At 37.4% G+C, this 15255-nt stretch overlaps 1 protein-coding gene across 16 annotated transcripts in view; it reads left to right on the top strand.

Moving 5' to 3' along the window:
- Positions 1-15255, top strand: part of CHD9 (chromodomain helicase DNA binding protein 9) — a 247063-nt gene that overhangs the window by 196517 nt on the left and 35291 nt on the right. For all 16 annotated transcript variants that reach the window (XM_082607931.1, XM_082607928.1, XM_082607932.1 and 13 more), the window contains 3 exons: positions 3399-3558; positions 3998-4087; positions 14888-14991. In XM_082607931.1, coding sequence (XP_082464057.1) covers positions 3399-3558; positions 3998-4087; positions 14888-14991 — 354 coding nt within the window. The remainder of the gene's footprint in view (positions 1-3398; positions 3559-3997; positions 4088-14887; positions 14992-15255) is intronic.

The raw sequence follows: 15255 nt of genomic DNA, 5'->3' as shown, positions 1-15255 counted from the left end.
GATTATGATGAGTACTGTGAAGTAAATAAACTAAGTACTGAGATTGAGGACAACAGAAAGCACCTAGTTTAGATTAGGGTGATCACTGGAGGTCTATCTTAATAGGAGGCAATGAAATTATTAATGTGAAGAGCTGATTTCTGGTAAAGATGGAAGATTCACACAAATATAATTTCACTCGTCCTTGAAACCCAACTTACATGTCAATAAAGGGAAAAAATTCAAGGCATTAAGCTTTATAAATTATACAGGTATAAATTTTAGTTTAACAAATAAATAGTAGAAGGGGAGGAAATGGGGAGGGTATCTATAAACCATTGGTTCACAACCAGACATGATCTTGTGCCCCAATGTTGCTCCCACCCTGGCTTGTCACAGCTTTGAGCATGTTAATGGCATCTAGTTTGTAGAGGCCACAAGAGCACAGACTGCCCCTACAGTGAAAAACTGTGCAGCTCAAAATAGCAACAGTGCCAAGATTGAAAACCCTGCTTTAACCTGAAAGAAGTTTATGAGTCGTCAGCCAGTTGCAGTGTGTGGGCCTTATTTGGATCCTGATTGAAACAAACAGCCCAGGAGAAATTTGTCTTTTATCTTTATTAGATAATTGTAAATTTAAATACTAAATATTAAGTACGTGTTATTGCATTTCTTAGGGCTGATGATGGTATTGTAGATTTTTGTTTTGTTTTTAAGGAAGCCTTATATTTTACATATGTTAAAAGATACTCAGACATTTATTAATGAAGTGGTGGTTGTCTTCGATTTATTTCAAAATAGTGTTGGAGGTTGGGGAACAAACAGGATATAGATGAAGCCAAATTGGCTATGAATTGATAATTAATGAAGTTGGATGATAGGATCCAGTGATCCATCATATTATTCCATCTATTTTTGTATATGCTTAATTCCATAATTTAAAAATAAATAAGGATAAACCCTTAAAAGTAGAGAGAATGGAAAAGGAATTTTGGGACCTAGAAACACTAGATTAGTGATGACTAACTTAACAAACCAGAGAGAGCTGAATCTTAGGTCAACAGTAGGGAAGGGCAACAACCAACCGATTTGCTTCATAGATTATCTAAAAGTTTCAGGAGTTTGTGACATCCGTGACCTCTGAGAGTGGATATAAAGGACAGGGGCTTTGATTAAAAGTTGTTTAAAAGGGGGATCATATCCCTAAATACCCTTTTCAACTCCATGTAGCCATGGTGAAGACCGACTGAATGTTTATTCTCTGGAGAAGATAAAATAGAGAATGTCTGCATTTCATTGGTATTTGCAACATGGAGCTACTAAATGGCTGTTAAATGAATATGTATACTGGACAGTGTCATACTCAAGGAAGAAAACTAAGGAATTGTCCTTGGTGAATATGACCAGACCAAAACCTAAAGATAATGACAGGAAAAAGCCAGCCGGATTACCCTTCAAAGAGTCAACAGTCAGCTCCACTCATTCAGCCTGCCTATCAACTTTTCTGTCATTCTTAAATATGAGCAAATAACCAAGGGCATCAGGCATCTGAGGAACGTCTCCAACATGAGAGAGAGACTAAAAAGAAACCACTAAAATGAACTTGTAGGAAACAAAGACTATGAAAGGAGAAGACAACGTTTTTTAAAATATCATTAATATCTGCAAAGATACTTCAGATATACTATGATTTTGAAAAAAGACTAAAATACTGTAGAAACATTCAAGGCACAGACCTCTTAAAAATTACAAATTAACATGTAAAAGTTAACATGCAGTTACATGAAAAAGTAAATAGGGTTAAATGATGAATCTGAGGAAATTATGGTAGGGAGAAATTTAAAAATATAAAACATCTCCATATTTTATTAGGAAAGTTTCAATATATATTTTTAAATATGCACTGTTTAGTTTCCAAACCAGCAAGGGTCAGGAGGACTAGAATACAGAGCATTATTAACATAGACTAAAGTGCAATTTAAGATGGAAGCATTAATTGAGATTAAAAAGGGATACTACATAATAAAAAAGACTAATCCATAAAAGAAGTTATAATAAATATGAACTTGTATGCACTGAACAAAATAGTATCAAAATATAAAGGCAAAAATCCTAAGGAAAAAGGGGACAAACCTACGTAGTGCTTCTATTTACCATTGTGATAAAACTCCTAGCTGGTAGAATATGGCAGGGGAAAGATATGAGACAAGAAAGGAAGAATCGCAACTGTATTATTTGTAATTGTGAAAACTTGTAAGTGAAACAACTCCAGCATCGTTGAAGAATAATAAGCAGGTGATATAGTCATAGAATAGATTTTTACACAGAAGTTAAAATGGATGAATTAGAGCCTCCATGAATCAGCAAGTATTTATAAATCTCAGAAAAAAATAAAAATAATAAATAAGTTACAGAATTGCATGTATAATGTAATGAAAGCTTAAATACTGAACATTTTTCCAACACACAAGTATAAACGTGTATGAAATGAAAATCAAATTCAGGGTAGTGACTATCTCTGGGAAGGAAGGAGTGAATTGGACTTTATGTATTATTTCCTTTAATAAAAAACTGACCAGGGCTTCCCTGGTGGCACAGTGGTTGGGAATCTGCCTGCCAATGCAGGGGACACGGGTTCGAGCCCTGGTCTGGGAAGATCCCACATGCCGTGGAGCAACTGGGCCCGTGAGCCACAACTACTGAGCCTGCGCATCTGGAGCCTGTGCTCTGCAACAAGAGAGGCCGCGACAGTGAGAGGCCCACGCACCGCGATGAAGAGTGGCCCCCGCACCACGAAGAAGAGTGGCCCCCGCTTGCCACAACTAGAGAAAGCCCTCGCACAGAAACGAAGACCCAGCACAGCCATAAATAAATAAATAAATATTTTTTTAAAACTGACCAAATATGGAATATGTTAAGATTAAGAGTGGGAATACTTTTTTTATTTTTGACATATTTCACAACGAAAATGTCAAAGAAATCAAATGAATTTAGCTCTCTTAAACAGGAACCCCACAAAACCTAATCCATGTTATTAGTAACAATCAGTTTTGAAAATCAAGAGGCCACAACTTGTGTTTTTGTAACTAAGGAAGCAAAAAGTAAAGCAGAGGGAAAGGTTTGATCTTTCAGTTTTTACATTTGGAAAAAAAATGTTTTGCAACATAGAGGTAATCAGAATGATTAATTGGAGATATGAAATTGGGTGGTTGGCAGAAATTGTGTTAATATGTGTGTGGTATCGTGGACTTATATTGTGATTGAGTTTATATTGTTACCATTAATATTTCAAAGATCTCTGTATAGCCTACACAGGCATCTGAAAGTCTCCAGAAATTTCTTCCATTAAAAAAATGTTTCAAATTGAACGTCTTTATACAAATTATCCCTGATTTCATTTGTCCTTCTCATTTTAACAGGCCTGTCAGCCCCTGTACCCAGAGGTCGAAAAGGGAAGAAAGTAAAGACTCAAACAAGCTCATTTGATATACAAAAAGCAGAATGGCTTCGAAAATACAATCCTGAGCAGCTACTTCAAGATGAAGGCTACAAAAAACATATAAAACACCACTGTAATAAGTAGGTAGTAGGGTATTTTTAACACAACCCATTGCAAGTTTACTTCTGAATTTATTAACAGCCGTAAAGCATGCTGATTTTGAGTACAGAGACAGTGTGGTCTAGGACCAATCCTAATCTTATTCTTATCAGGGTATCCTTCAGCAAATCATGGTACCTCTTGCGTCACTTTTCACCAGCAGAGAGAGAAAAAAAAACTGGCCTCCAAGTGATCTCATTATATCTTACTTGGATATTAAATAATGATGATTGTAAAGATTTTGAAGAAACCTATTTTATATATATGATAGTAAGAGGTTTATTTAATCAGAAGTAATTATTATTATTTTATTATAAAAATTTTGTATACAAATTCTTTTCTAATTTTAACCCCATGGATGAATATTCTTTACTGATTAATGTCTTTGTGTCTTTTGATTTTTTTTCCCCTCATTTTTAGAGTTTTGCTTCGTGTAAGAATGCTGTATTATCTAAAGCAAGAAGTCATTGGAAATGAGTGTCAGAAAGTGTTTGACGGAGTTGATGCAAGGTAAATTAAATAGCATGTTTATTTTTCAACAACATAATGAGGCAAAAGTTAAATGAGTAGAAAATTGTATATTAAGTGAATGCTTATTCAGTGAAATTCACAGGAAGAAAAATCTACCGAACTTAGAGTGACCCTTGCCATTTTGTTGCCTTTCGTCTATTAATCTCATCATTGGCTCTGTCACTGAAAGTTGTCATAAGAATAATAACATCAGCATTAGTAATAGCTTCCTGCTACCAAATCTAAAACTTAACCTTCCTCCCTCTTACTGCAGTGACTGACTTTTACGTCCTTATATGATCCATCCAGCACCTTAGTCTCTCAGTTCCTTGACCTTTATCTACAATCTTCTTCTTTCCTCTCCACCACAGCCACACACGCACACAATCGTATACTTAATCTTACTATCACCAGTAACAGCATTACCTCTTCAATCTGCATTTCAGCTGTCACTTATTTCCTTCAGACTCACTTAACTTGGGTACTTTTCACTCTAATTCTCTAATTTCATCACGATGTCCCCCATCTTATCCATCTCCACCTTCATGCCCCACTTTCCTCATTATAAACCTTCATTCTGTAGTCCAGCACTGTACTCACTAACTGAGATTCTTTGCCTGCTTTCCCCTCTGTTCTACATTCGTGGCGCAACCCCAACTCATGTTAAACCAAAAAATCGTTTTACCCCTTGCCTATACCTAAGCAGTTGAACATGGCTGGAGAAAATCACACAAACCCTGCCGAATGACTAACTTCAAATTTATGAGCATTGATCTCAAGCAAAATTAAACACAAGTAAGCTGTTTAACCACCATGACTAGGATGTTCACTTACCTACTCTTCAAGAGGACCATTCCACACCTCTCTCCTCAAGCCATCTTCCTGTCCCACCAGCATCACCCTCCAATAATGGCTTTGCCATATATTTCACAGAGAAAACAGAAACAATCAGACAAGAGCTACCTTCAGTTCTCTTATGTCGTATGTGTCCCCCTATTTATTCCTTCCCTTAGGATGCAGTAGAAATCCTCCTCCTCCTAAGAGCAACCCTTATGCTTGGAACTTGTTTCTTACCTTTTAAGGACTTTACGCCTGTAATCGCCTTCTGAATCATTCTCTTGGCATATATACATTCCTTAATATCATGTATCATACATACATCCTACGACTCCATTTCTCCACTCCCCTTCATGAAAATAAAGAGTTGTCTGTGTTGACAGTCTCTACTTCTTTACCTTGCATCTTCTCTTGAATCTATTCCAATTAATCTTTCATCTCCACTCTCCCGCTGAAATGATTTTTAATCAGGCCACTAATAACCTACCATGAGATCAGTCTCTAAACTTATTCTACTTCTCCCTTCTTGAAGTGATGTCTTCGGTAGGCATCCTTGCTGCTACACCCACCTGGTTGTCCTTTTTTCCACGTTGGTATTTCCTTTCCATTTTCCTTTGCTAGCTCTTACTCCTCTAATAGACCTCTAGATGTTGGATTGACCAAGACGTGTGTCCTCAGCTTTCTTTTTTATCTGTACTTTCCCTTTCGGTAAACTCATGCAACCTCGTCATACTAAATATGATCTATACACAGATGACAGTCAGATTTACATATTCATCCCAGATGTTTCCCCTCAGCTTTAAGCTCTGAGTTAGCTGCCTCTAAACATTTCCACTTGAAAAATCTAATTAACAGCTCAAACTTCCCGTGTATCTCCCAAATCTATCTCCTATTCTTTCCTCCCCACCTTCCCACATACAAGCCTTCTCCATCCTACTAAATGTACCACCCAGTTGCTCTGGTATCATTCTTGATTCTTCTCTTCCCCTCAAACCCTACAGGAAGACTTGTTAGCTTGACAAAGTATATGCCAAACCTGAACACTTTTCACTCTCTCCTCTGCTAACTCCCTGGTCCAAGCCACCATTATCTCGTGTTTAGACTTTTTCAGTGGCCTCCTAAGTGAGTCTCTTTGCCTCTTCTTTTTCAAGAGTTGTTGAGTATTTTTTTGGCTGCGCTACGCAGCATACAAGATCTTAGTTCCCGGACGAGGGATCAAACCCAGGCCCCCTGCAGTGGAAGAACAGAGTCCTAACCACTACTGGACCACCAGGGATTTCCCATCTTTGCCTCTTATTTTGCCTCTCTACAGTTGGACCTTCACACAGCAGCCAGAGTGATCTTTCTAAAGCAAAAATCAGGCCAAGGCACTTCTTAAAACCTTCCAGTTGTTTCTCATTTCTCTTAGAATAAAGCCCAATCCTACAGTGCCCTACATAACTCTGGGACCTCTTCCTCCATTCTGTCCCTCATCCACAATGTTCCTCCAACATGTCAGGCTCATTCTGTGCTGTTCCCCCTAGTACAAATATTCTTTCCCCTAATCTTCCACAGAACTGCCCCTTCATATCATGCAGGTCTCAGCTTAAGTTTCATCTCTTCAGATAGGCCTTCCCTGCCCACCCTAGCTAAAGCAGCCTACCAGTTACCCACTATTACTTAACCTTATTTTATCTCATTCATGTTGCCTACTAGTATTAAAAATTATATTTATTTTTTAAATTGTATTTCCCCTATCATTACAATTTAAGCTGGTTGAAGGTGAAGTATGCTATCTGTCTTATTGATCATTGTGTTCCCAGCCCCTAGAATCTGAGAAATAGTAACACCCAGTAAATATTTGTTGACTAACTGGCTCCTCTTTTTCCTTGGTCTGACTGCATTCAATCTCCTTGTGATTTCCCAGGAACTGTACTGTGATCTATGAATTATCCTCTTTCATTATTCTTTCCCTCTCTGACTTCTCATTTGGATTTTAAGATACTTACATCTCTCTCAACACACACACACATGCGCATGCACACACACACCACTTTTGCACCCAGTTCTCCTCAGACTACCATATTATTACTCTCCTTGGTTTCACAGCCAATCTTTTTTAAAGAAGTATCTGTATTTGCTGACCTCTTTTTCTTTTCTCGCATTCACTGTACATTCCACTACAATTCAGCTTTTACCCCCTCACTCCACCACCTACTTTAAGAAGTTCTTCACCCACATTCTCACTGCTAAATTTGATGGATATATCATAATGTTTATCTTATTTACCTTTATTGACCACTTCCATATTATTAGAATGTGTCTGTGATACCATTCTCCTGTAGATTTTCTTTTTAGCTTTCTGCTTGCCACTTTTCATTTTCAGCCTTCTCTTCTACCTGTCTCTTAAATGTGTTCACATAGGCCCTCGCGTCACTTACTCTTGGGTGTTCACATCTTTTCTGCAGCATCCATTTATATTTCCACACTGATGACTTCCAAACCTAATTCTAGCCCACATCTCTCTTCTGAACTTTAGATCTGCATTTGTCAAATATACCTTGGTTACTAATGCCTCCAGGCCTTTGCATTCTTGCAGGAACATTCTCTTTCCCATTTTCTTTCATTTTCCCTCTCTTACTGCTCAGCCAACATCAACTCAGCATCCCTGTCCTCTCGTGTCTGGGTAAAGCACATACCCAGAGTGCCCTGTCACAGCACTCATCACAGTATTGAAGAGGTTTTGCAGATACCTCTTCAAAAGAGCAAGGATATGTCTGTCTTACTATTGCCATTGTTGGCACATTGTGAATACTGTGAATATTTAAATCCAAATAGATTTAAAATCTATTTTGAATGGATGATCTAGCCTGCGGAAGTTAGAGGCTTTATGCAAGAGATAGCACATGAACTGAATCTCTAAAAGCAGAAATCAACAATAGGAGTACATGCACCTTATTGTATTCCTTTCCCTAGCAGTTAAGGAACACTTAACATGCATATGGCACATTTAAACCGTGAGGTAGAGCTCTTTGGTGGGACTAATGGCAGACTCTGGGAGAGCTCACGCCAGTGAGTACTTCACAGAACTTCTGCTGCCAGTGTCTTTGTCCCCATGATGAGCCACAGCCAACCCCCACCTCTGCAGGAGACCATTCAACACTAGCAGGAAGATGAATCGCTCCCCCAGCTTGTCCCTGTAATTACAGTTAAAGCAGTATTAGTTCACAGTTATCAAGTGCTTTCTATGTGCCAAGGACTCATGTAAGAGCCATGTGGCTGACAGGGTCTTGGTGCTCTGGCTGGGTGTCAGCCTAAGACTTGTAGGTGGGAGAGCCAAGTTCAGGACATCGGTCCACCAGACACCTCCCGGCCCCACATAATATCAAACGGCGAAAGCTCTCCCAGAGATCTCCATCTCAACGCTAACACCCAGCTCCACTCAACGACCAACAAGGTAAAGTGCTGGACACCCCATGCCAAACAACTAGCAAGACAGGAAAACAACCCCAGCCATTAGCAGAGAGGCTACCTAAAATCATAAGTTCACAGAAACCCCAAAACACACCACCGGACACAGTCCTGCCCACCAGAAAGAAGATCCAGCCTCATCCACCAGAACACAGGCACCAGTCCCCTCCACCAGGAAGCCTACACAACCCACTGAACCAACCTTACCCACTGGGGGCAGACACCAAAAACAATGGGAATTACGAACCTGCAGCCTGTGAAAAGGAGGCCCCAAACGCAGTAAGTTAAGCAACATGAGAAGACAGAGAAATAAACAGCAGATGAAGGAGCAAAGTAAAAACCCACCAGACCAAACAAATGAGGAGGAAATAGGCAGTCTACCTGAAAGAGAATTCAGAGTAATGATAGTAAAGATGATTCAAAGTCTTAAAAATAGAATGGAAAAAATACAAGAAACGTTTAACAAGGATCTAGAGGAACTAAAGAGCAAACAAACAATGATGACCAACACAGTAAATGAAATTTAAAATTCGTTAGAAGGGATCAGTAGCAGAAAAAATGAGGCAAAAGAATCGATAAGTGACCTGGAAGATAAAATACTGGAAATAACTACCACAGAGCAGAATAAAGAATAAAGAATGAAAAGAATTGAGGACAGTCTCAGAGACCTCAGAGACCTCTGGGGCAACATTAAATGTACCAACATTCGAACTATAGGGGTCCCAGAAGAAGAAGAGAAAAAGAAAGGGACTGGGAAAATATTTCAATAGATTATACTTGAAAGCTTCCCTAATATGGGAAAGGATATAGTCAAACAGATCCAGGAAGCACAGAGTCGCATACAGGATAAATCCAAGGAGAAAGTCACCAAGACACATGTTAATCAAATTATAAAAAATTAAATACAAACAAAAAATATTAAAAACAGCAAGCAACAAATAACATACAAGGGAATCCCCTTAAGGTTAACAGCTGATTTCTAAGCAGAAACTCTGCAGGCAAGAAGGGTGTGTCAGGACATATTTAAAGTGATGAAAGGGAAAAACCTACAACCAAAATTACTGTACCCAGCAAGGATCTCATTCAGATTTGATAGAGAAATTAAAACCTTTACAGACAAGCAAAAGGTAAGAGAATTCAGCACCACGAAACCAGCTTTACAACAAATGCTAAAGGAACTTCTCTAGGCAGGAAACACAAGAGAAGGAAAAGACCTACAATAATGAACCCAAACAATTAGGAAAATGGTAATAGGAACATATATATCGATAATTTCCTTAAATGTAAATGGATTAAATGTTCCAACCAAAAGACATAGACTGGTTGAATGAATACAAACACAAGACCTGTATATATGCTATCTACAAGAGATCCACTTCAGTCCTAGGGACACATACAGACTGAAAGTGAGGGGATGGAAAAAGATATTCCATGCAAATGGAAATCAGAAGAAAGCTGGAGTAGCAATTCTCATATCAGACAAAGTAGACTTTAAAATACAGACTATTATAAGAGACAAAAAAGGATACTACATAATGATCAAGGGATCAATCCAAGAAGAAGATATAACAGTTGTAAATATTTATACACCCAACATAGAAGCACCTCAATACACAAGGCAAATGCTAACCGCCATAAAAGGGGAAATCGACAGTAACACAATAATAGTAGGGGACCCTAACAGCGCACTTTCACCAATGGACAGATCATCCAAAATGAAAATGAAAAGGAAACACAAGCTTTAAATGACACATCACACAAGATGGACTTAATTGATATTTATCGGACCTTCCATGCAAGAACAACAGAATACACTTTCTTCTTAAGTACTCATGGAACTTCCTCTAGGGTAGACCATATCTTGGGTCACAAATCAAGCCTTGATAAGTTTAAGAAAATTGAAATCGTATCAAGTGTCTTTTCCAACCACAGCTCTATAAGACTTGATATTGATTACAGGAAAAAATCTGTAAAAAATACAAACACATGGAGGCTAAACTATATGCTACTAAATAACAAAGAGATCGTTGAAGAAATCAAAGAGGAAATCAAAAAATACCTAGAAACAAATGACAATGAAAACATGATGACCCCAAACCTATGGGATGCAGCAAGAGCAATTCTCAGAGGGAAATTTATAGCAATACAGTCCTGTGTCAAGAAACAACTCAAATAAACAACCAAACGTTACACCTAAAGCAATTAGAGAAAGAAGAACCAAAAAACCCCCAAAGTTTTCAGAAGGAAAGAAATCATAAAGATCAGATCAGAAATAAATGAAAAAGAAGTGAAGGAAACAGTAGCAAAGATTAATAAAAGTAAAAGCTGTTTCTTTGAGATGATAAAGAAAACTGATAAACCATTAGCCAGACTCATCAAGAAAAACAGGGAGAAGACTCAAATCAATAGAATTAGAAATGAAAACGGACACATAACAACTGACACTGCAGAAATACAAAGGATCATGAGAGATTACTACAAGCAACTAAATGCCAAAAAAATGGACACCTGGAAGAAATGGACAAATTCTTAGAAATGCACAACCTTCCAAGACTGAACCAAGAAGAAATAGAAAATATAAACAGATCAATCACAAACATTGAAATTGAAACTGTGATTAAAAATCTTCCAACAAACAAAAGCCCAGGACCAGATGGCTTCACAGGAGAATTCTATCAAACATTTAGAGAAGAGCTAACACCTATCCTTCCTAAACTCTTCAAAAATATAGCAGAGGGAGGAACACTCCCAAACTCATTCTACGAGGCCACCATCACCCTGATACCACAGGGTGGTATCACAAATAAAGAAAGATGTCACAAAGAAAGAAAACTACAGGCCAATATCACTGATGAACATAGATGCCAAAATTTCAAAACAGTACTAGCAAACAGAATCCAGCAGCACATTGAAAGGATTATACACCCTGATCAAGTGGGGTATATCTGAGGAATGCAAGGATTCTTCAATATACGCAAATCAATCAATGTGATAAACCATGTTAACATACTGAAGGAGAAAAACCATATGATCATCTCAATAGATGCAGAAAAAGCTTTCAACAAAATTCAACACCTATTTATGATAAAAGGCCTCCAGAAAGTAGGCATACAGGGAACTTACCTCAACATAATAAAGGCGATATGTGACAAACCCACAACCCACATTGTTCTGAATGGGGAAAAACTGAAACCATTTCCACTAAGATCAGGAATAAGACAAGGTTGCCCACTCTCACCACTATTATTCAACATAGTTCTGGAAGATTTAGCCATAGCAATCAGAGAAGAAATAGAAATAAGAGGAATCCAAATTAGAAAAGAAGACGTAAAACTGTCACTTTGCAGATGACATGATACTATACGTAGAGAATCCTAAAGATGCTACCAGAAAGCTACTAGAGCTAATCAATGAATTTGGTAAAGTAGCAGGATACAAAATTAATGCACAGAAACTTCTTGCATTCCTACATACTAATGATGAAAAATCTGAAAGAGAAATTAAGGAAACACTCCCATTTACCATTGCAACAAAAAGAAGAAAATACTTCGGAATAAACCTACCTAAGGAGACAAAAGACCTGTATGCAGACAACTGTAAGACACTGGTGAAAGAAATTAAAGATGATACATACAGATGAAGAGATATACCAAGTTCTTGGATTGTAAGAGTCAACATTATGAAAATTACTATACAAAGCAATCTACAGATTCAATGCAGTCCCTGTCAAACTACCAAGGGCATTTTTCACAGAACTAGAACAAAGAAATTCACAATTTCTGTGGAAACACAAAAGACCCCAAATAGCCAAAGCAATCTTGAGAAAGAAAAATGGAGCTGGAGGAATCAGGCTCCCTGACTTCAGACTATACTACAAAGCTACAGTAATCAAAACAGAAATACAGATCAATGGAACAGGATAGAAAGCCCAGAGATAAACCCACGCGCATATGGTCACCTTATCTTTGATAAAGGAGGCAAGAATATACAATGGAGAGAAGATAGCCTGTTCAATAAATGGTAGTGGGAAAACCGGACAGCTCCACGTAAAAGAATGAAATTAGAACAATCCCTAACACCATACACAAAAATAAACTCAAAATGGATTAAGACCTAATTGTAAAGCCAGACACTATCAGTCTTTTAGAGGAAAACATAGGCAGAACACTCTGTGACATAAATCACAGCAAGATCCTTTTTCACCCACGTCCTAGAGAAAGGGAAATAAAAGCAAAAATAAACAAATGGGACCTAGTGAAACTTAAAAGCTTTTGCACAGGAAAGGAAACCATAAATGACGAAAGCCAACACAGAATGGGAGAAAATATTTGCAAACAAAGCAACTGACAAAGGATTAACCTCTAAAATATACAAGCACTTCATGCAGCTCAATATCAAAAAAAAGAAACAACCCAATCCAAAAATGGGCACAAGACCTAAATAGACATTTCTCCAAAGAAGATAATACAGATTGCCAACAAACACATGAAAGGATGCTCAACATCATTAATCATTAGAGAAATGCAAATCAAAACTACAATGAGGTATCACCTCACACCAGTCTGAATGGCCATCATCAAAAAGTCTACAAACAATAAATGCTGGAGAGGGTTTGGAGAAAAGGGAACCCTCTTGCACTGTTGGTGGGAATGTAAATGGATACAGCCACTATGGAGAACAGTATGGAGGTTCCTTAAAAAACTACAAATAGAACTACCATATGACCCAGCAATCCCACTCCTGGGCATATACCCAGAGAAAATCATAATTCAAAAAGTCATGTACCACAACGTTCATTACAGCTCTATTTACAGAAGTCAGGACCTGGAAGCACCCTAAGTGTCCATCGACAGATGAATGGAGAAAGAAGATGTGGCACATACATACAATGGAATATTACTCAGCCATAAAAAGAAACGAAATTGAGTTATTTGTAGTGAGGTGGATGGATCCAGAGTCTGTCATACAGAGTGAAGTAAGTCAGAAAGAGAAAATCAAATACTGTATGCTAACACATATATATGGAATCTAAAGAAAAGAAACAATGGTTCTGAAGAACCTAGGGGCAGGACAGGAATAAAGACGCAGATGTAGAGAATGAACTTGAGGACTCGGGAAGGGGGAAGGGTCAGCTGGGAGGAAGAGAGTGGCATGGACATATATACACTACCAAATGTAAAATAGATAGCTAGTGGAAAGCAGCCACATAGCACAGGGAGATCAGCTCGGTGCTTTGTGACCACCTGGAGGGGTGGGATAGGGAGGGTGGGAGGGAGATGCAAGAGGGAGGAGATATGGGGATATATGTATATGTGTAGCTGATTCACTTTTTTATAAAGCAGAAACTAACATACCATTGTAAAGCAATTATATTCCAATAAAGATGTTAAAATAAATAAATATATATTTTTTAAAACCCATGAGGTATAATATTTAGTGCCTTTTACTCTCTAAAAACAGGAAAAACCTTCCACCTCAGATGACAGTCAAAATATTTTGAGCTTTAGAGTGCTACCTGATGATTGGTAAGAGGAAGTACAGTATCTGACCCACTTTATTTTTCCCCCTTTGGCATCCTGTCTCCAGTGTTCTTTCCTCTTTCTTTTGTCTTTCTGTGCTTCTGCTTTGTTTTATCCTGACCAGGAATGCAATAAAAAATAAATATCTTCTTTAACTATATTTTTCCTCATCTATTTTTCAACTTTTGCCATATCACCGGAAAATCTCTCTTCCTCTTTCTCTCTTTCTGCACTAAGCTAAAAAATATTGTGATAGTGACAAAATAAAATATAGTGAGGTGTGCATTTAGATTGTTGAAAAATTTCTTTTTGTCTCCTGGCAAAACACTTAGGAAAAATAAAAAGTAATTTTTTAATCCATTTTTTATGTTTTATTTACTTATAAATACAATAGTACAATATAAGAATGATGTGTATTTATATCAAAATCAATGATACTTATTTGCTAATCCTTGTCAAACATTATTAACTCTTTGCTAGGCTTCCTTTACTGGTAAGCAGTGCTTAATTTTTCAGTGTGACTTTCCTAGCAGTAGCGATCTAAAAGAGACATAACTTATTTTACAGCCTAGAGCCATTCATTTGCTTTTTTAGGGCCTCAGTCTCCTCATATACAAAGTGAAATTTTTGACCTAGATGATTTTTGCCAAGTTGTTTGCTGACATAAGACAGTACTTTCTGATAGAACCTTTTGTCTATATCTGAAGGAAATTAGTGGAAAGAATATGATTCCTTAAGAATAAAGTAAACCTGTTGAAACTTATTTCTTCTGTTGCGCTTAAGAATATTAATTCATTTTATGGTACCTTTGTTGTTATTGTGCAGTTTTATAATTTTAATATGTGGTAATTGTGGAAAATTTTTAAAAATGAAATAAAATTGTATCCTCTTTTTCTTAAAAACCACAGTGCTTTTTAGAAGCTATGTAAAATTTTGACCCCTCTTAGACTTGTTTATAGTAACTCATAAAGTCATGTCATGATTTTTTTTTAAGTGACATTGATGTTTGGGTCCCAGAACCAGACCACTCAGAAGTTCCTGCTGAATGGTGGGATTTTGATGCTGATAAGTCACTCCTTATTGGAGTTTTTAAACATGGTAAGTGAGAAGTAAGATCGGTAGAGTCTTCATCTATGTATAGTGTAATTCAGCTACTTCTCAATTTATTGATTTCCACTTACAGGTTTATTCCAGTAACACCCATATTATTATATACATCATATAAAGCATACACTCCCAAACTATGTTTGTCAGTCACTACATTTTCTCATGAATGGGTGGCATATGTGAATTGCTTCTCTTGGACGTAAGTCTCACATAACGTCCCCTCTCAGGAAGAGTTTTTATGTGAAATATGTTATG

The sequence above is a fragment of the Mesoplodon mirus genome, assembly GCF_964341445.2.
Source record: "Mesoplodon mirus genome assembly, chromosome: 19".
NCBI classification, from domain to species: Eukaryota; Metazoa; Chordata; class Mammalia; order Artiodactyla; family Ziphiidae; genus Mesoplodon; species Mesoplodon mirus.
Note: the sequence above shows the minus strand (reverse complement) of the source record. Positions and strands in the feature narration are given on the sequence as shown.